General features: G+C 35.8%; 2 protein-coding genes and 1 pseudogene across 2 annotated transcripts; all 3 read right to left on the reverse strand.

Annotated features, from left to right (window-relative positions):
- Positions 1-506: 506 nt before the first annotated feature.
- Positions 507-3,393, reverse strand: LOC110726136 (probable inactive dual specificity protein phosphatase-like At4g18593). Its single transcript, XM_021905602.1, has 3 exons — positions 3,388-3,393; positions 1,894-2,098; positions 507-1,775 (listed from the first exon to the last, which is right to left on the reverse strand). Exons 1-3 carry the CDS (start codon positions 3,391-3,393, stop codon positions 1,621-1,623), a joined length of 366 nt encoding a protein of 121 aa, XP_021761294.1. The 3' UTR covers positions 507-1,620.
- Positions 3,394-14,012: 10,619 nt separating this feature from the next.
- LOC110726098 lies at positions 14,013-20,920 on the reverse strand (annotated as a pseudogene).
- LOC110726101 (plant-specific TFIIB-related protein PTF2-like) lies at positions 19,332-21,204 on the reverse strand. The gene has a single exon (XM_021905558.1). It carries the CDS (start codon positions 21,134-21,136, stop codon positions 19,523-19,525), a length of 1,614 nt encoding a protein of 537 aa, XP_021761250.1. The 5' UTR covers positions 21,137-21,204; the 3' UTR covers positions 19,332-19,522.
- Between the last annotated feature and the right edge of the window lie 3 nt (positions 21,205-21,207).

Here is a 21,207-nt window from a genome sequence, read left to right on the forward strand (position 1 = left end):
CTTAATTTTTATTTATTTATTTATTTTTTAAACAGAACAACACAAAATAAAACCCAAATCCTCAACTTCATGAATCTCAACTCTCAAGAAATAAAGGCCCATTTTACACTTACGATTAGGAGTACAATTTTTTAGTAACTTATCAAAGAAAATGAAAAAATAAAAGAAGATTACATTAAGATTGAAAATTTGCACTATTACAGTTTATACCCATCAAATTTGAAGCTACAGTTGAGCCGCAAACGCTGAGTACTAAAGAATCCAATCTTATTCATTACAATGGCGGTCAGAAAATCATCTATCATCGAATAAGCTAACAAATATAGAGCAGAGTTGATTACCCTCAGCATAGCCATCCATTGCCCAAGGCAATGGTGGTCATCACATTTTTAATTAATTTCTCTCTCTTCCACCTCATTAATGCCCAGCTCCCATACCCACTTATGCCCATGCCCTCCCCATCGGTTGCCCTCTAATTTTGTGGTTATTGATTTCCTCTTTCTTACTTTTTTTTTTTTTTTTTTTTTTGAGAAGTCCAGATTTCCTCTTTCTTACTTTTACTCTACCCCACCATAACTATATGAATTAAATAATTAATAATAAATTATTACATTATTTAATCAACATTAATTAAACATAGTTAATAATTATTCATTATTAATGTAAATTGTGATCTAATAATCGTTAACTAAGTAAAAAAAATGATAAGATGATACGATAACATATTATTTGACAATACGATAATAAATCTTAAAAATACACCAATACATAGAACATTTCTTTAAAAAAAATTTAGCATGATATTTAAATAAAGATAGCTAAAATTGGAATAATACATTACTGTCGATTATTATGCCTATTATTACCCCCAAACTTGAGCCACAAATGTTCCACTAAATCCGATTTTAGGGCTCTATGCATATCTTCATCACGATCACGAGCTCTATTAGACATGTAATTATCCAAACTTGCAATTCGATTTTTACTATTTTAATATTGAAAGGGTTCATTATTATTTCTGCTGCTTGAAGATGGAGGTGATGCTTGATCATATTCAGTCGGATCATAATATGTTGTATATGTATCTCGTTCATCCTCAACGATCATGTTGTCCATAATAATGCAAGATATCATAATTTTTTCCAACATTGATGCATCACGAGCAAAAGCGGAATTTCTTATTATTGCAAAGAGAGCCTGTAATACCCCAAAAGCACGCTCAACGTCCTTTCGCATACTTTCTTGTTTCTTGGCAAAAAGACCCCTTTTTTTTTTTTTTTTTTTTTGACAAAAGACTCCTAAAAGTCATGACACAAATGGTTTCCATTTGGAGTTACCATAGGCACCATCTCAATATGTTGTCGTAGTCATCAAGTAGAAAATGAGCACGACTAATAGGAAGTAGAGTCGCAGAATTTGAATCTTATGAAGTATTAAGTACAATAAGAATAATAAATATACGAGAAACATTGGTGGTAGCATTTACATCATATCAGCAGAGCGCATCACTGAAAGCCTACACATATATACGAAGCATATCCAATAGGCACATCAAACATGCTTCAAAGCAATTATGTTCAACTAAATCAAAGAATCAACTACATAGCTTATGAACACAACTCATATTCGGCATTCATCAATTCGGCTTTTCTGAATCTGAAAAGCAGGATTAACCCAAGCACCACAGCTACATTGCATGCCAGTCCAGTTGAAAGAACCTAATCGAGACTTGCACCCCATGCAATAGAGCTTCTCCCAAACATATCCTTCTTGAACTGGTGTAAAAGTAAATTACCAAATTTAGCATCTTCAAAAGTTGGATTCATGATTACTGTATTGAAAATAATAATAATAATAAAGACAAAACTTAAGCCAATACTCTTACTATCTTACCTGTTTGCATCCACTTCAAAGGCTCGACAAATATGGCAGAGCATTCAGGCAACGAATTGGACTCACCCTTCTTCTTTCTCCATCCAAAGCTTTCCTCTCCCTTACCTTGCTCATGTGAAACTATACTCTTTTGTGAAGCAACAATTTGACGGCATTTCTTACATCGATAAATTAGCTTAGTTTCCTCATCAAAAATACTTTGGAGCTAATGTCAGAGATTACGGCTTCTGTCATTATATGAAAGCAGGTGATGCTTTTTAACAACCTAACAAGTTAGGAAAGAAGACAGATTTATTGAGAAAGATATACGAAGAAGTCAAAACAGCAGCTGTTCCACAACATTAGCAAAATTCAAGCCATTTTCAGGAACATGTAAGATGCAACATCAGCTAACAAACAATAAACACTCAATCAATACAGAAATATGTGCATCTGTTATTCGCTTAAATAGTGTTTAAGATAAGTAAGAAAATTTCAGCAGCTTCACTTGTTACTCATCATAGCATTCATGTCATCTTGCTTTAGTGGTCTTAATGATGATTAGTCCCAAAGAGAGAACTGAATTATAGAAATGGGAAGAGGGGTAGGAAGGAAGTAGCAAGGAATATTGCAATCAATCAAAATATATGCAGAAGATAATTATCAGGGGTAAAAAATCTAGAAAAGCACAAAGACTATAAAAGTTCTCACGCAAAGTTCTGAAACATTATATGCAAACTAAAGACTGCAGAATCTTCTTAGTCAATAGGCCATTTTGATCTCTTCAACAATATCCATTATATACAATCAAATACAAAGAACGATACAAGATAAATCCAAAAGCTTAATACGTAGTATATACTGAGGACAATATATTATTTGGCCTAATGTAAATCTCAGAATCTGAAGATGCTATAGTTAAAATCCTTCCAAGATTAATTCCTCCAAATTATTAAAACCATATCAAATGGAAAAATATGCCTAATACTGCCTCTAAATTAGTTTCAGAGCAACAACACTGATCTCATTCCAGCCAAGCAAAGCTTCTGCAACAAACTCTCGTTTTACACGTATTAAAACATATTAATATGTTTTAGTATGTCCAAATTCAAAATTCTACCGATGTACTCTATTAAACACATTATTATAGTTGTGGGTATGTCATTATCATCTCAATAATCGATCATATGCCACATCTAGAATCAATTGAGATGTTGGCGAAACTTGAGGTTACATCCACTTGGGATTTGGGAAGGCATTTTTGTTTATCAGTCTCTATTATCAAATATTGAACACCTATATTTCCCACTCTACCATACACCGAAGTTGATATTATTCTGATGATGGTAATCCAAAATCAGAAAAGCTATGTGTTAGCTTCAACATTCATATTGTTGTGTCAATTTTATAGTAACAATTAACAATCCAATCACTACATGAATTATCTTCTAAAAATAAAATCAAAGCCTATGACACAAGACAGAGCATGAGAGTAAACATATTTCTTTGTTGTACCTGCATGAGCAAAACTGCAGAAACAAGTTAACTGGAAAATGAGTGGGTACCCACCTGTTCTATGGATCGCGTAAATTCTTATCAACAGATTTGACTGTAGATTCAAGTTTTGAAGCTCAAGTTCGACACACTGGATGGTTAATGAATTGAAACCTCAAGAAACACATTGGTTGTTTAAAATTCGTAAACAAATCACGGAGAGATAGACAAGGATATGAGTTACTTGTTTAATCCTACAAAACAGAATGAATGAATAGCCCTATAAAATTAATGATATTTCCTATTTTTAGAGGAGTCATTGAGTCAAGCATCATTCTTAATCAGCAAATATCCAACTTTCATTTAATACCTTGACCAGTGGCGGAGCCAGGATTTATAATTCGGGGGACAAATTTTGGAGTTAAAGTTTCGGCAAAAATTCAAGAAAAAAATTGATCACCTAAATTGTTTAATATTTATTTGAAATCACATATGCCAATTATTTCTATATGGCAAAAGAGGAATAAAAAAGTTTTATTGTATATTAAGAAAATTATCCAACAAAAATGAATAAATTTATGTTTGTAAATCCCGTTATGTAATCACATAATTGATATATACGAATTAATTACCTTATCATAAAGTCAAATAATTATCGTTAGAACAAATTGATGGTAGATATGAAGGGTCTGGGTTTGAGTTACATTCGAAAAAATAAACTCAACTTTCTCAAATCAATCATATTATTACATATGTATTTCGTATGTATTAATAAAAGTTAAAACACAGTTACAAACAATTAATTAATAGTAATCTATTTATTAGAAATGTAAAAAAATAGAGTTTAAGCACATAATAAAATTAAAAATCCTAAAACAAGAAATAGGAAATGAAAAATAAAATTAAAAAGACTATTGAAAATTAGAGTAATCAAAAAACAAGTAGGGGAAAAAAAAACAAAAAAGCTGAAAAATAGTAGAGTGGGGAATCGAACCTAAGACCAAGGCACAGCCTTACTAAGGACTCAACCACCAAACCATATTCAATATTGTGATATTTACTGTAAGTATATGATATTTATAGCCTTTTACTGTATTTTCTTGATTTTTTTTTTTAAAAAAAAAAACTTTTTTTTCGAAAATGGGGGGACAACTGTCCCCCCTTGTTCTAATGTGGCTCCGCCAATGACCTTGACTCAAACACACAAGAACCGAAAATAAACATCAGTGTTTAAATCGAATAAAAATCAATATCAATGTGTATAATTAATTATTTGGGTTAAAAGGTCTTCATCAAATTCACCAAGAAACAAACTAAATCCAATTAAAACTATCACAATTGTTTTTCAAACCGATTATAAAACCTAACAGAAAAATGAAATGACGAAATTAAAATTAAATAGCAGCAATTGAAGACAAACAAAAATAGTGAGAGCAAAAAATACCCAAAAACATTATATAATACCCAGAAAATACAAATATGACAATCAAATTACATGTTAAGGAAAACCCAAGTAGGATTTTGAACAAAAATTATAACTTGACGATTAAAATTTAAAAAGGTCGAAAATATTACGAATTCCGAACAAAAATCTAATGAATTCATGATCAAATAACAAAAGGCATATGTCGGAAAATAGGAATTCATATATAAGTATAAACACATGAGTTGTAAAAGATTGGCACACAAAAAAATTGATGAAAGCAAAAGAGAGAAGAGTACCTTAGAAGATGATGTTACTCCTGTCCGTGTGTGTGCGACAAGATGGTGAAGTTATTCGATGGTGTCCAAAGTCTCCAAACTGCCCAAGTGCCGGAGAGGGTTCCTTCCTTTGGGCAATTAGGTGTAATTGAATAAACAAAAAAAACAACGGAAATAATAAGTGAAACGCTAAACATCGCCCGCAATTTACCATATAAAGCCCACAAATATGATATGGTTTGACCATTATGCCCTTTTTCTAAAATTGAAATAATCTCGGTGTAAAAAATGTGGAGCCGTACTGGCTCGCCGGGGGAGACCGGAGGGCAGGCCGGAGATGCGGGGGACGCCGGAGGTACGTCGTCGTCGACGGAAAACGAGGTAAGTCACCGTTAAAATTCACGGTTTACCGTCGGAGTGGCTCCGGCGCCTAGGGTGGACGCCCAAACCGTAGCCTGGACGTCCAAGCCAGACGCCAGAACCACCAGAGTGGCGTCCAGCCCAGACCACCAGACTGGCGTCCTGGGCAGACGCCACTCCACTGGGTGAGGCGGCCCTGCCAGGCGCCAGTCCAGTGGCTGTGGCAGCCCTGGCAGACGCCACCTTTAATAATTAATTTTTTTTTCTTTTTTGATTTTGTTGTTGTTTTTTATTTAATTTTTTTGTAAAAAAAAAATCGAAAATGATTTTTTAAAAAAATTCGAAATGGGTTTTTTTTAAATTAAATTTGAAAATTCGAAATAGGTTTTTTTTAAAAATTAAATTTGAAAATTCGAAATGGTATATTTTTAAATTTAGTTTGAAAATTCGAATTGGGTTTTTATAAAAATTAAGTTTGATTATATATAATTATGTTTTTTTTTGTGTTAATTCTGTGTAAATATAGAAATTAAATGTATTATCCGTTAAATGTATTTATTGTAATATATAATTGATGCAGGAATATGGTGGAGACGGAAATGATTACAGTGGGATATTTGGACATGATGGTCCATTTGAAGAAGCTCAACAGGCGATTGATTGGGCAAAAGAGGTTGCAATTGCAGCTGGATTTTGCTTGGTAGTAGTAACTCATAAATCTCAACGGGATGGTAGAATGGATCGCATTTTGAGATGTGACCGTTATCGCAAAAGAGAAGAAAGAGATTTTCGTACAGCCACTCGGTTTGATACAAAGCGGAAAGGTTGTGGGTGTGAGTTCAGAGTAAAGGTTCGACAACTACGGAGTCGTGACGGTTGGGAAGTGATTGGTTACTCTAAATGGGGGTATCACAACCATGAGATGATAGTATATGAAGAGGGTCATCGACAACTAAGCGGCTTAAGTCCTGCTGCGAAACTAGTTGTGAAAGAAATGAGTGATGCTCAAGTGAAGCCTGCTAAAATATTAGCATCTGTGTTAGAGAAATTTCCAGAAGACCATCCAAACCGAAGACACATCTACAACGTCAGACAGCAACTTAGGTTTGAACGGTCAGAGGGAAGGAACCCTATACAGCAGCTGCTACACCAGGCACAATCACGTGGTTACCTGTTCTGGTTTGATTCTGATGAAGATACAACGGAGGTGACTCATCTTTTCCTTGTGCATCCTGATTGTGCTGATATGATCAAGTCTTGGCCATTTGTGATTTTGATCGACTCAACGTACAAGACAAACAAGTACAAGTTCCCACTGGTTGAGATGGTTGGGATGGCTCCAACGAACCAGAACTTTCTGATTGGTCATGCAATCATCAGGGATGAGACGGCTCCAAGTTATTATTGGGTGTTGGAGAAGCTGAGAAACTACATCGGGCCTAATGTTCATCCAGCAGCCATCGTCAGCGACTGTGAGGGAGGTCTCTTTGCCCCCATAGCAGAGCTGTTTCCCGAATCGAACCACTTATTGTGCACATGGCACATCAACAACTGCGTGAAAGTGAAAGCCTACAACCTTTTCAAGAAGAATTTGGAAATGGCAGAGAGATTGGTGAATGGTAAGTGGCGGAAGATCCTACAGGCTACCACAGAGGAAGCTTATTAGACTAATTATTTGCTAAACTTTTCTTATATATGCTAAGCTTTTACCTTTTTTATAGGGAATTTTTATTAACTTAATTTTACTGAAGTTTTTTAAAAAGTTGAGGAAAACAGAACCTAAGTGGCTAAGTCTGCGTAGGCCCTCTACTCATTTTATTACCTTCTAATTTTCAAGAGCATTGTTGTGCATCCTTATTAACATTATGGAGATTTTAGCTGCAGATCAGAAAATCTGAAGCAAACTGTATACCCTCTGTGTTGCTACACCTTGTAAATCTGCAAATTTACTATCACACTCATGTACACATATTTGCTAGACGACTAATTATTAAACATGAAAACAGAAGGCATTTTCCTAACATAAACATGAAGAACCGGGATAAGCTTGAAGGCAATTTTGCGTACATTAAGTAATGGTTGAATAAGTTGTTATGCAATCCGCATTTGACAATTCAATGTACAAAAACAAATGTATACCATAACTTTGAGACTGCATCAAAAGCTTACACTAACCAGTTATGCATTCAGAGGACCTCTTTCTGACTTTCCCTCCTGAATCATTGAACAGCTTAAACATAGAATCTTCAATCACATGCCCCTTTTCATCACGAGGTCCCCCACAATCTCTTAAAATGGATTCGCTTCTGGGATTTCGGTTCGCTGCCAAAGGAACACTCTCCTTCTTGATCATGGAGAATGTTTTGTCATCCTTAATTACATCAGTGAATACGCAGTAAAAATCCTCTAATAGCTGAACAAATTCTAGAAAAGAATAGTTGACAACAGCCATAATACTCCATATTGGGTGAAATTGTGAGAGGAACTCATATCCAACCATGAAAAGACATAAATCCAGTTCAATGTTCATCTATTTGCATAAGGAGAAAAACTTAAAACTTTTATGCAATTTTTGCTCCATCTATACAAATATAAAAACAGTTACACTTGTTCAAAGATAATAGTTTCTGTATGGATTCTTAAATGGGGGCTTGACGACCCTCATACTACTTAGTATCTAAACCGTACCTTAAAGAAAGGTGAATTTAGACATTAAGGATCCCAGTATCACCTGTTGTCAAGAAAACCTCCTCCAGATACTTGTTCATATACTTTTTGACATCCATATCTATGGTACATCTATCCTTATCGTTCTTACAATTTACCTTAGCATCGGAACATGTTTCCTTTACAAATGCTCGAGGGTAGCTAACATGTTCTCTCTTGCAACCTTCTAGCCCACTACTAAGAAAGACAGTACTTTTCCAAAATCGTCTCATCCTTATACCCTTGACTGAACAGTTTCTCTCTAAACCATATTATCACCATAAAAGGATACAAATTATAAATGAACTAGCAAACAAATACTAAGTACATAATCAAACCATCTAATTAACCAATAAGAAGTTGAATTATAGGCTTATAGCCCGTACATACTCCTGCTGTCCTAAATTAATTGTCACATTATAGAATTATTTGAAACATCAATATGACAACTAAATCAAAACCGAGGTATTCCGAAATGAATACCAAAACCTTCTCTTCTTTTATATTCCATTTTACAATCTTGCAAATTCAAAACACCACTCTACTCTAACATTTCCGAAAATAAGTTTCAAAATAAGAAAAATCTCTAGGGTTTTAGTAGTTAAAAAAACAAATAATTGCCCACAAATTAAAAAATAAAATAATTGAAGAAAATAAAAATTGAAATTGGCTAAAATTACCTTATCAAAAGGAAGCACAGAAGTAGTATGTAACTTGCGATTCAGGAAATCAGTAAAAGAGAGATTGGAACCACGTTTGTTCTTGTTTGAAAGTACACCTGACCCATCTGAATGATTGGTAGAGTTGTAATGAAATTAGGGTTCTTCAAAAAATACCCAAGTCACTGTGGCTGGGCGTCCTGCCCAGACGCCAGGCCGGTGGACGTGGCTGCCGGACCTGGCGCCACCACCAGCCACGGGCCGTCCTGGCCAGGCGCCCCAGCTGCCTTAATTTATTTATTTTTTAATTTTTTTTTTTTTTTTTTGGAAAATCAGAAAAATTTTCTAATTTTTTTTTAATGTGTTTGATTTTTTCTTTTAATTATTATTAAATTTATGTGTTATTTTTTATAAGTCTAGTATATATATTTTTTATAAAATCAAATAAAAAACATAAATTTCCACATCCTAAATCAAAACATAAATTTAATAAACATAATTTAAAAAAATAAAAAAAAAAGGCAAAAAAAAAATAAAAAAATTAAAAAGTAAGGGCGGCGTCCAAACCAGACGCCAGTGCACTGGTGGTGGCGCCTGGCCTGGACGCCAGTGCACTGGTTGAGGCGCTTGGGCTAGACGCCAGTGCACTGGTTGTGGCGTCTGGCCTGGACGCCAGTGCACTGGTTGTGGCGCCTTGCCTGGACGTCCTTGCCATGGTTCCGGCGTCCAAACTAGGCGCCACCTCGTTTTCCGTCGAAGACGACGTATCTCCGGCGACCCTCGCCTCTTTGGCCTCCCTGGGCAACCCAGTACGACTCCACATTTGTTAGATCGAGATTTGTTCACTTTGGGTACGATTTTAGAAATGGGCAAAATTGTCAAACCATGTCTAATTTGTGGGCTTTATGTGGAGATTTGCGGGCGATGTTTAATAAATCCCAATAATAAAAGGTAACTTTTATTTATCTCGGGGTAATTTTAGCCAATTTAAAGTGGGAAAATTTAAGTTTAAAGTACGATAAATTTAATAAGGATAGTATGATTACCTTTGCAAATACACTAGATTTGATTTTTACTGTTTTTAAATTAGCATCTTTATTCGGTTTAAAAAAATACGTTGGTGACACTTAGTTATGTCAAGATAATTTTGATCATAGGAAAAATTATCACCACTAATCTCAACTTTGCCTCGTCCGCCAATAATAATCCCTACTTTTGATTATTTACCGTCATTCCCAACTTTATACCCTATTAATTTCTATTGCACCCAGCCGGTCATCCAACCTAATATTACAGGTTACAATACACGTGTCAGCCTATAATTGGCTTAAATTTTTTTAAAAAAAAAAACCCAAAAACCACCCATGCCTAGCAGCTGCCACCACACCCAGCCACCACCCCCTATCTCGGAAAACACCACACCCCCACCCTATCAGAAAATCGGCCCAAACCCCGAAAACCCCTCCCCCGTTGCCGGAAAACGGTGCCCAGTCCTCCCCTCCCTCGAAACCCACCCCTTCCCTTCCCCCACCCCCAAAAATCCCCTTCCCCTCCCTCGAATTTCGCCCCTTTCCCCTAACCATCGCCGTCAATCAGCCATGTAATCGGCCACAAACAGTCGAAATTAGGCGGTTTAGGGTTGAAATCAACCATTCAGCTCCAACATCGGCCGATTTCGGCCATTTGTGGCCAATTTTTGTGGTTGATTTTGGGGAGGGGATTGCTTTGTGGCCAATTTTGGTGGGAAAACGGTCGTTTAGGCCTGTGATGGGTTTCAGGTAGTAATGGCTAGGAAGGGAGTGCGTGTGGTGGGGAGGGTGTGCGTCGGTGGTGGTGGAGGTGGGGTAGGTGTTGGGTTAGTTTTAGGATTTTTTTTTTTTTTTATATTTCTCATTTTTTTTTCAACCAATTACATATTGACAAGTGTGCAAAAAAAAAAAAATCTAATCCACAAATGTTTACTTGATTAACCGATTGCAAGTCATTTAGGTACAATAGTAATTAATCCCCCCTAAAGTTGGAGTGATGGTGAATAATCGAATGTAGGGATTATTATTGGCGGACAAGGCAAAGTTGAGATTAATAGAGGCAATGTAAAATTTATAGGAGTATTTAAATAAAATAAAGGTGAATTACTTTCTTTATTAATTGTATTTTTTATTTTTAATATTTTTAATAAATTAAAACTAAAAAGACTACAAATTCCTTTTGTAAATGCTATATGACTTTTTTTCATCAACGAATCAACTTTACTAAAAACAATCGAATAAAATTCATGTCACATTACTTTGTATTAATAAATAATGTTACTCTATTAAAAAAAAAGGATTTGAATAAACTTCATTGTACGCATAACGATATTATTAACATGATATTTTAATTAAGTGATCATTCAAATTTGATCAATTTTGTTTCAAAAAAAAAAAAAAAAGCCATCAATCAATTTTTGTATCAACTTAATATCTTCCAAGTGTCATGAATGTAGATGGTGTGTCCGACACAAATATGTTAAGCAGGTTAAGTGCTCATGCCTCCTAAGGTGGTGGAGTTGTCAAAAGGCTTCCAACTCAGAAGGTGTAATAGAAATATACTCTTTGAGTTTATAAGAGCAACTTGAATGGCAAGGGGCAAGGCTACTTTGATCAGGGCACAACTTTCCCTATTTTTTGCCTCTTCTCTAATCTTGGTTAATTGTATTTGTGATGTTAATTGATGTCTTTATCATGTTTTGGAAGCCTGCTACAATATTTGTGGAGTCCTCGATTACTTGTAGCCTTTCAAGTTCATTCCTTACTCCATATTGCTTTAAAGCATGTTGCATCAGATTGTAGTGTTGTTGCTTCAGTTTGTAGTGTTGTCCCTGACTTCTTGCTTCTCTGTGTCCTTCTGCAGCAAAGATCCCCGTAACTGAGGATAGAGCTACCCAAGCCACTGCTGCTGTACCATTTTTCAACCTTAAAGGGTCCATCTGTTTGGATTATGACCTGGTAGTTATCAAGCAGTTTTTGAAGTGTAAAAGTAGAGTCCCTTGGCAATTTTCAATCCAACTTAAACAAATTTCCACCATAAAAATCTCAGATAAATACTTGTTGGGAGTATATTTGTAAAAAAGTTCAAGTGCGTGTTATAACACTTGTCAGTTGTCATACATACCATTATACCACCCATGCCATATCCAGGAAGCAAACTTGGGTATTGGGACTTTAGACATGTTCTTCAGCCTGGGTGGGGTAATGGTAGAAAAACTCCTTAGAAGCATAGGCAGACACATCGTGAGCATAGGCCATTGATTTTATCAAATAGGACTGGCACCATATCTTCTCCCACGGTCTAGGGAGCTAACCCTGCAGCATTACTAGCACAAAGAACTTTGGCATTGGTGCTGCTCCAGGATATTTGCTGACATCAATTTGCCTATCATCTCTGCTGATATTTGAGAAAGATAGGTTAAATTAACCAGTAAAACAGAAAAAATCAGCACCATCCAACTTTGTATCATTCATTGGACACCAGCAAGGCTTTAAGAACATAATGGGAATCACACGACAGATAACAGGTACTGTTAACAAAAAGATTAGCAAACCTTTGTTTTGCAGCTAACTCTGACAGAGAGCTACATATTTCTATCAAAAGTATACATACATGTCATGAAGAGATGCAACACTGGTTCAAGATTTTTTTAAGTTTTTATGGAAATGTATCATCACAAATTTATTTATTTTTTATTTTTTTAAATTGTTATTTCTTCAATACTAAGAAACCCATATTCCCTATCCAATACACTGTTTTTAGTCTTATAATATAATTGAGTTTTTGAGTACAACCAATGGAATTTGAAGTCATTTTTAAGATAATTTGGAAATACAGTTGGGGCATAATAGTCTTCAATAATGTTCGATGGGGAAACAAAGAAAATAAAATAAAAAATTGAGGATAAAATGACCAAATAGTTAGCTAGGCGTGGCACTCAAATCTTAGTAGAAAGGAATGAAGACTAATTTGTTCACACGATGCTCAGAATAGATAATTACAGGGAGAGGAGATGGTAGGCAGTGGCGCATAATTGAAAGGTCAGGTAAGGACAGAGTAATAATTGGACAATAATTTTTCCAGGGAAGGATGGCTGCCAGGAAATGAGAAGGGGGCTGGGAACTAGAGATGGCAATGGATCGGGTGGAGCTTCACCCGCATCCATCCATTATCCTAATTGCTTCATCCACATCCATCCGTCATCCGCTTCACCCATCATCCATATTCGTCCGTCCATCATCCACGAATGAAACGGGTGGAGCGGATGACAAATGGATGAGTACTAAAATGAAAAAAAAAAACTCAGATAAACTTTAATTTTCGGTTATTTATATAATAGTTTTTTTAATTTATTAATAAAAAAGAAACAATAACAACATATTGTTTGAAAAATTAATTTGCAACAAAAAAAAGACAAGTAATTTTCTTGCACATTCTATATTTTATTAGTAAAATTCTTTGATTAAAAATTTAATATATGTTAAACGGATGGGAGGATGGTTAGCGGGTGAAAAAAATATCATCCACATCCGATCCGATCCATCATCCGCTTCATCCGTCACCCGCTTCTCATCCATTTAATTCGGGTTTTCGTCCATTTATTTTAAGCGGGTGGAGCAGGTTAGCGGATATCCACTTAATATTGCCATCTCTACTGGGAACTGGGGAGGAGAGATGTGAATTCCATGAGGGAAGATTAAATTTTTTAGAAACATAATATAGGGAGCCAATAATAATGTGCCATGTGGCCAACTAACTTGCTTAACCAGTTTAAGTCACCAGATCATTTTGAGAAGACCCTGCTGTAAATTAACATAGCTTAAGCATCAATATATACATGGCAAAAAATAGGAAGATGATGATTTTTTGATTAATAAACTGAATTAGAGCACTTTTGTACGATTAGTCCACTTCCTAAAGGTGGATTCTCTCCTAATTTAGCTATCTAAAGCTAACCCAAACATCCAACAATATTCAACATACTGATCTCTTCCCTAATCTTCTCTTATTTATAGCATTTCATTATAGACCCTGACTATTGTTGGATAACACAAATAAGGATTAATTTTTGTAGTCTGACTATAGTTGAGATAGCTATTAATTATTCCTAGAACAAATCTTTCAAGGGTAGAATGACAAAACATCAACTGGGAAAAGCTAGACAATTCACCAACCTGTCAAAGAATGAAGTATTGCAATCCATCTCTGATGCAACTTCTATTAAATTTCTTCTGTGCGACTACAAAATATCATTGTGAACCAGGTTATAAAACATACTGAAGCTCGTATAAATTGTCTATAACAAAAGTCAAAGCACAAAGGATGGGATTATGGGATACATTAAGTTAAAATTGTCTCAAAGCACCAGATAGCTCCATCAATATCGCAACTGACTGGTAAATTTTGGCACTAGTACTACTTCCACCTTACTCCTCAAAACCCTCATAATATATAACAAACACATCAAAATATCCAGCATCTTTCATATTCTCAGTTAATCCTTCCAGTATGGGATATATCTCATGTGATAGTTCCATGAGAAAGGTTCGAAACCACTTCCTAAATCAACCCAAGCACAACCTGGGGACTTAAGCAACCCTAAGTCCCTCATATATGTTCGAACTCTAGCCAGTTTGTCCCAACAACTAGCAGTAGTGTACATATTAGCAATTAACACATAGAACCCTGGATTTCTGGGCCTCAATGCCAACAGTTTCTCAGCTGCCCACTCTCCTAAATCTATATTCCGATGGATTTGACATGCCCTGATTAGAGTAGCCCACATATCAGCACTTGGTTCAAAAGGCATTGTTTTAATGATCTCTTCTGCTTTCTTAAGCAACCCAGCTCTACCAAAAAGATCCACCATGCATGCATAGTGTTCCAAACAGGGTCTTATGCCATACACACTCTACATTTTTTCAAACAGCAACTGACCCTGAATCACAAGACCAGAGTGGATACATGCTGACAAAATTGCAACCAAACTAATAAGATCAGGTTTGATTCCAGAATTATTCGTCTCTTCAAATAGTTTCAATGCAACTTCTCCCTAACCTAGAATACCATAGCCAGTTATTATATAAGTATATGTAAAAATATATTTCCTAGTCAAAATATTAAACACTATTTGAGCCTATGAAACCCTTGATGTTCTTGCATACATATCCACCACGGGCATTCCATAATAGCAAATACTCACTGAAATCTTGACGCTTGATGATAAAGCAGTGGAGTTCTTTTCCATGTTGCAGGTTAGCTTCTCGAGCACACAAGGGAAGAATGCTGGCTATAGTAACATAATTTGGTCTAAAGCCACAAAGCAACATTTCCCTAAAGAGAAAGGAGGCTTCTTCATATTTTCCATAATGTGCATAACCTGAGATTATCGAATTCCAAGAAATTATATCCTTTTCTTCCATCTGTTGGAATATAATATGTGAATGTCTGTGATCTTGATACCAGGCATACATGGTAATTAATGCATTCTCAACATTTAGAAAATTAGCACAGCCACCATGGATAATAAAAGCATGCATCTCTTTCCCTGTTTTTATAGATCTCATGTGAGAGCAAGCGCACAAGCCACTGGCCATTGAAACAACATCCAACATAATAGCACAAGTTCTCATTTGATAAACCAAATCAAGTGCTCTATCATAGTTTCCGGTTCGTAAACACCTACCAATAATGGTGTTCCATGTTATAATGTTTAATTCAACATCCTCAAGCCGCATCTTCTCAAACAGCACAAATGCCTCTTCCCACATACCCTTGGAAGCATATCTAGATATCATAGAATTCCATGAATATCCATCCTTATTGGGCAAGTTATCGAACAAGACACGAGCAACGCCAACTTCGCCACATTTACCATACATGGAGATCAATGCATTTCGAACACAAATTGACTCCCCATAATTGCTGACCAAAATGGAGTTATGGACTTCCTTACCAAAACCAAGATCTAATTGTTCACCACATGCCATTAGCACAGATGGATAACTAAATTCATCCGGTCTGATCCCAAAATTCAACATTTGTCTTTAAGTACACAAAGCTTTATTTGAGAGTCCATTTCTTACATATGCAAATATAAGGATATTCCAAACCAAAGGATCCAAAACACTAGATTCTTCAGCTATCAAATGTGCCTCAGGCAATAGATTAAAAGTTGAGTATAAAGTGACAAGCTTAGGAAGTAATAGGCTATGTTGATCAAGACCCAAACATATGATCTGGGAATGGAGCTGCCTACCCTGTTGAAGTGACTTGTGTTTTGAACAAGCTATAAATAGGGAATATATTGGCTCTAAGATTTGATCATGTGCAGCAGAAGCAGTGAAATGAAGTTGGATCAAAGAGAAGGCTCTAAATGCTTTACCGAGATCACCATGATTAATGCATTCCTTTAGAGATATGAGAAAAGGATGAAACATCAATCTTTCCATAGTTTCAAATGTTTTTTATGCTCTTCCAATATCAGCAATTAATTTATTGCACCCAGTAGGTTTGATATTTTGTTTCCACTTAACGTTCCAAGGTAAAAAGGGCTCAATCCAGAATATAAACAACTCTCTAGGAGACAACCATGAAGGAGAATGTGGCATGCACAAGGAAGAACATTATTTCTAGCAGTTGGTGAAATGTACTCCTCATACTAAAAATCTTTGTAGTTGACCCGTCAAAAGTAAACTAACTTTTACCTGCAAACATATTAGCGAAGTTAGACTGACAATATATGAGAAAAATGGCATGATGGAAGAGCAAACATTGATATAACAGTATTTAACTCCTGTCATGAACAAATAAGTATTTCTGTTAGTGGCCTTAGTGCTAGTACCAATCTAACTCATGCCCATTTCTAGGTATCTATGAAACAAATTACTAGTAAATTAGTAATAGGTAGGAATTTTTTAAAATTACCACCCAAAAATATATCCATTTTCTAAATAACCCCCCGTTTAATTTTTTATTTTATTTTACCACCCCTTAAATTAAAAAAACTACTCAGATTACCACCCATTTCAAAATTCAAGTGAATTTTTCTTATGTGGGCCCCACCCAACGACTCTTAGTGATGATAGGAAGAAGATGATCCGTAGTAGTGGCAATTCAGATAACATGCTCTTGGTTTTTTTTAGTTGTTTTCTTTTGATTTTAGGTTGTCTTGTACTCAATAAATTGGTTTAAGGGGGAGGTGGAGTGAAGACATGGCTGATTGTAATGCTTAGACATAGCCGTTACTTGCCATTGGGTGGGTCCTCATAACAGAATTCCATCGGAATTTTAAAATGGGTGGTAATCTGAGTAGTTTTTTAATTTAAGGGATGGTAAAATAAAATAAAAAATTAAACAGGTGGTTATTTTGAAAATGAATATATTTTTGGGTGGTAATTTAAAAATTTTCCTTAGTAATAATTGGACAATTATTTCACACCACCATTTGAGGGTGTGATGCATCACACAAAAACTGTTTATTGTTTTGATAACCCTAAAGGTTGAAGAAAATCTTGGTATTTTCCTTAACATAAACTCTAAATCTTGCTTAATTTTTGTTTAAACTTGTCTAAGTCTTGCTAGTAGCAGCTTAAGCTACAATCAACTAATGGAAAATCCATGTGCTATGATTCGAATATCCAATGCTAAGCTATTATATAAACGGGAATTCTCGTGCACAATGCTCAGCAAACAACTTCAATCTACAATCAAATTACTGTAATTCAAACTATCTTTAAAAGAAATATCATATTAAGATTTCTGTAATCTATATAAATAAGACTCATCTGCAACAGACATCAAACCTAAATAATCCATATAATTCAGTAGTCAAAGCCTTAAAATGGCAAAAACTTTCTAGATCCTAACTCCACTTTTTCTATCCATCTCAATACTAATCATCTTGATCCAAGTCACACCTGCTAAAGCAAAGTATAGCCAAACAGAATTCGTAAACGAGGTCCTAAAAGGGCATAATGCTGTCAGACAAGCAGTGGGGGTGTCGCCTCTGAAGTGGGAAAATTTGCTTGCTAAATATGCCAAGATATACTCAAGGCAGAGGTGACACGACTCTAAACTGATTAATTGTTTAGGTCCATTCGGGGAAAATCTATTCTGGGGTTCAGGGAAACGGTGGATGACAAAGGATGCAGTCGCAGCATGGGTGGCAGAGAAGCAATGGTATAACTACGATAACAACAGTTGTAGCAGTGGATATGCCTGTGGGCACTACACCCAAGTTGTATGGAAGCAAACCAAAATGGTTGGATGCTCCAAGATTATATGTGATAGCGGGAATTCATTAATTACCTGCGAGTAGGGGTGAACATGGTCTGGTTTGGTGCGGTTTGAGTCTAAACCAAACCAAACCGCAAAATACGGTTTGGTCAATTTTCCAAACCAAACCAAACCATATTAGTATTGAAACCAAACCAAACCAAACCATAATAATGCGGTTTGGTGCGGTTTGGTTTGCGGTTTATGATGAGACGACATTTTTTCCTAAAATTGTCTAATATTAATAAATTTATAATAAAGTTCAAATAATTAGGCCAAAGGGATTAAATTATACAACAAAGTTTTAATCAAAATAACAACCAACTAATCAAGTGCTAAGTGCTAACACAATAACACATAATAAAAATAATACATAATATATAATAACTATTTGAGAATAAGTATAGAGTATAGTAGTATACTGACCGTACAGTCTTCTAATAATTTTTTATTTTTTTTTAATAATATATAATAACTATTTTAATTTATTTAGAAATTATAAAAATATTAAAATGCGGTTTACTGGTTTACGGTTTGGTTTGGTTTATAATTTTTGAAAAACCAAACCGCAAACCGTACTTCCCAAAAAATCGAAACCAAACCGTATTTTTCTAAACCGTAAACCAAACCAAACCGCTAAAATGCAGTTTGGTCTGGTTTGGTTACGGTCCAGACCAAATTGTGTACAGCCCTACCTGCGAGTACTATCCTACAGGAAATTATGTAGGGGAAAAGCCATACTAGAATCATGATTTACATGCTTAATTTCTCTGTGGTCGCCTACATTGATTACTCAGAGTGAAAAGTATTATATTTCCAGTAATACCTTTGATTATATTTTCCCTATTTTGTGTATTACATGTTGTGCAATCAGTGAGAAAGAGGCAGATACATATCAGGTTCTTCATGGAAGTCGTTCTTATTTTCTGAAGTTCCTTAAATGTGCAGTAAAAAATAGGAGTAACAACTAACAAGAGCTGTATTACCTTACACTTAAGCCCTAAATAAACAATCAACAGTAATAAAATTTCATAATTGCTATTTTCAATTCAAATGATCCAGGAATTGCAAAACTAGCAGTTAGATGCCGATTGGGAATAAAATAAACCAGAATTTTTTTTTCAGGACATTGGTAGTTGACGAACGGATATGATGTATTCAGGTATAAGAGCAGTAAGCAGTTGCAAAGAGTCAAAAGATATACCAAGAAACATGACGTATTGTACAGAAAAATATTGACAATCTTAATTTGTTTATAAATTGGATATGAAAGCTTAATTTGTCAGAAAACTTCCCCTACACCATATGTCCATCTACACAATAACACAATCTTCTAGTTGCTATACAATTTACCCCAAAAATGGCCTAGTAACTGTATTAAGAAAATTTCACCTTAGTGCCTGATTGAATCTAAACAACTCGTTTTAGACAAGACCAGATTTAAACACATACAAGCCTAACAAGGCATTGTAATGGCCCTTCTCGATTTCCTCCTCTTTCACCTGATGCAACAGGAGTGACTCAATGATAAAATCTTCCCAATCAATATTATCATGACCTTTCTTCCTCTTCTTTTGGCTATTAACATTTTCTAAAGTGCTTATATCATCACTACTATGTGGTTGAGCATCCAACCCATTATGCAGGAAAGCATTACTGGATGTAACAATCGGGGGACTGATAATGCTATTGATGCGCCTCTTAGCCTCTCTTATCTTTTCCCTTCTCTTTTTTACTACATTACAACCACGAATATAAGACGGTGGAAGCACATCCAATCCAACATCTTTCTCCAACAACTGCTCCATCAAAAGCTTTTCACACATATCTGACCTCCCACTCCACCACTCATCAAAAAATTCAACATCTAATCCACCTAGTCTATCTCCATAGTCAACTGTATCATTCTTTTTCGTTAAATTACGATTCAAAAACTCAGACTTGAACTTTGAGTAAACTTTAGCCAATTCTCCATGTGAAACCTTCAAATTCTCCAATCCTTCTGTTCCATTTAAACATCCCAAGCCATTATCAACAGCACTATCACCACCATCAATCCCTTTATACTCAACTTCCTTACTCAAACACTCCTCAACTACATCACCCAAATCAAACCCCGGACTCCCATCTGAAAACTTTGATTTCTCTCTACCTCGATCCTCCATCGACTTCATCTCCATATACTTCAATACGAAAGGTGCATTCTTCACAATATTCTTAGCATTCACATCACTCCCCCAAGGCAAATTTTGTGCAACCTCCACCATTGCTTCCAAAAGCTCCTTATACCTCAACTTACAAGTCCTAATCGCCACATTCATCTCCTTGGCCACATCCTCAATCCGAACCTCAATCCCATTCACCGCGCCCACAAAAACCAACACCGCCACAGCAACAGGCCCCGGCCTCCGGCCTGTACTCAAAAACCACTTAATAGCACATTGTATCACAAAAATCCCCTGTTTCACCATCAAATCAATCTTCTCCTCTTCAACCCCACTAAACCCAGAAAAGCCTTTAATCATCTTCTCCAACAAACCCACCAAATCAAATTCCTTCAACTCTAACCCTAAAAAACCAACTACCCTATTCACCATTTTCCCCATTTCATACAATTCACAACCCACAGCCCCAATAACCTCAGAAATAGGCAATGCTTTATCATTCTGACGCATAACAATGTAACAACAAGCACCAACAAGAACAGAAAACCAATTACCTAATCCAAATTCACCATCAGTTACCTTATTAATCATGGATTTAACTTCCCGGGTTCGGGTATCGCTGAAGCTGAGACGAAATGTGATGTCCTCAATCATCTGATTGGATTCATAGAGCTTTCTTTCCTTGTAAGAGTAATCATTACCGGTACCAGAAGTTCCGACACGAACAAAGGTGCCTTGAGGGCCGGAAACACCGCCGAATGTATGCTGGTAATCGTCGAAATCTTGGACAATACCGCAAGATGAGCATACTGTTCCGCCGGTGACGGAATCGGTGACGAGTACCTTGGATTTACAGCTTCGGCAAGCTGCCATTGATGAAGAATTGAGGTGAGACCGTGAGAGTGTTTTTTAGGGTTTTCTGATTTTAGGTTGAATTTGAGAAT

The sequence above is a fragment of the Chenopodium quinoa genome, unplaced genomic scaffold (genome assembly GCF_001683475.1).
Source record: "Chenopodium quinoa cultivar QQ74 unplaced genomic scaffold, ASM168347v1, whole genome shotgun sequence".
NCBI classification, from domain to species: Eukaryota; Viridiplantae; Streptophyta; class Magnoliopsida; order Caryophyllales; family Amaranthaceae; genus Chenopodium; species Chenopodium quinoa.

Coding starts and splice junctions, on each gene's coding strand:
- LOC110726136 (XM_021905602.1), bottom strand. Junction 1,776..1,893: donor TTTGAAGTGGATGCAAACAG/GTAAGATAGTAA, acceptor CTTTTACACCAG/TTCAAGAAGGATATGTTTGG.
- LOC110726101 (XM_021905558.1), bottom strand. CDS start 21,136: ATGGCAGCTTGCCGAAGCTGTAAATCCAAGGTACTCGTCACCGATTCC.